This window comes from Hipposideros armiger, unplaced genomic scaffold (genome assembly GCF_001890085.2).
Source record: "Hipposideros armiger isolate ML-2016 unplaced genomic scaffold, ASM189008v1 scaffold_190, whole genome shotgun sequence".
NCBI lineage: Eukaryota > Metazoa > Chordata > Mammalia > Chiroptera > Hipposideridae > Hipposideros > Hipposideros armiger.
The window spans coordinates 2,814,161-2,815,639 of NW_017731540.1; the positions used below are offsets into that span (position 1 = coordinate 2,814,161).

The 1,479-nt window shown below is 43.8% G+C and overlaps 1 protein-coding gene across 1 annotated transcript in view; it reads right to left on the reverse strand.

Moving 5' to 3' along the window:
* Positions 1–858, reverse strand: part of PARD3B (par-3 family cell polarity regulator beta) — a gene marked incomplete at its 5' end in the record, with an annotated part of 286,988 nt that extends 286,130 nt beyond the window's left edge. The window contains one exon of the mRNA XM_019652918.1: positions 652–858. Coding sequence (XP_019508463.1) covers positions 652–858 — 207 coding nt within the window. The remainder of the gene's footprint in view (positions 1–651) is intronic.
* Between the last annotated feature and the right edge of the window lie 621 nt (positions 859–1,479).

The following is a 1,479-nucleotide window of genomic DNA, read 5'->3' on the forward strand; positions in this document are numbered from 1 at the left end:
GGAATAAAAGCACTCTGGAGTGTTACCCTTCCATGTGGCTACTTGTACGCTTTGAAGAGACCACTGCTTAAATCTGGTGACTTCAAGCAAGGTTTGATGTTTGAGAGTGGGGAATGACTGGTTGCTTAGTCACTAGTAGGAAAGGTTTGATACAAGGTAAAGACACGGCTCTCTCTGAAAGCCAGCTTGTTAACCTTGATCAGCCCGGAAAGCTCACATGCTGCGAAACAAACAGGGTGAGTTATTTCCAGGAGAGGCTTTTGAGCACAAAAATAACCCAACCGCTTCCACCCAATTAATGCAGTCAGTCCCCTGGTTGATGCTGCTTCTAATGAATCCAATAAGAATGTCAAGCAATGCATACTTAGTGCTCCTACCCTAAGGGCAAATGACAGTTGGTCCTTGTAGGAAAGAGAAGGAGAACATTGCTTTAGTGTTCGCGCTGTAAAATAAATTGCATATTGCCTTACCCAATTCCATGTTCGTTAAGCCAAAGGGCAGAACAGAGCAGGAAAATGAATTACTTTTAATATCAAAAATATAATTGGGATCCTTAAATCATTTTTCTCCGTAGTTAAACACACATTCTAGCCTATGATTCGTGGATAATAAGGAGATGAAGAAGCCATTTAAGCAAGCATGTCGCCCTACCAGCTTCTAATTCCTCAGGTCCATCGTAAGACTTGTCAATGGCTGCTCTGAAGCTCTCATTGCAGCCGCGGCCTCGAACCATGTGCGGCCGGGGCCGGTGGAAGGGGAGTTCATTCTTCCTGACCTCGGCCACCGCCGTCTGTAGGCTCTCCAGGGAACTGGACTTTTTCAAACCCAGAGTTGGACCGAAATCTTTGCTTGGAGATTCTGGAAAAGAAAGGGCAGAAGGTCACCCTCCCCCACACAAGGCAGTGTGGTGTCGTGGAAAGGTGTGTTGTTCCCAAAATATTACCGTCTGGGCAACTTAAACAAAGGGGGTGCTAAGTGGGTGGGACTTCGGGATAAAGCCCAGCTTTGCCACGTTTTGGGACTGTGAGCAAGTGGTTTGACTTCTCTGAGCTTTAGTTTCCTGTTGTATAAAGTTGTGGTAAGGTTTAAAATGATACTATGTATCATATGTAGAAATAAATATGTATGTGTAGATATGCACATGGACAGATATATGTGAATTTGAATGTTGACAGCAGCCTACAGAGCTTATACGTATGAGAGTGTGTCTATGACTGTGTGTGTCCACGCACATACACAGTGCACCTAACATATATGCAGCACCTCACATGAATGCTCCTGTCCCGGTACCCATCCCACGCACTCCCATCACTGTAGCTGGTATTATTCCATCATTGATTTGATGATTATCAAGTAACATGCTATGCATGGAAATCCAAGAACACTGAAGTGACTGTAACTTTTGTGATTAAACACTTTACCTTATTCTAGTGGCTAATAATGTATGGTGACGGCAATTTATTTAGTCAATAGCTAAAG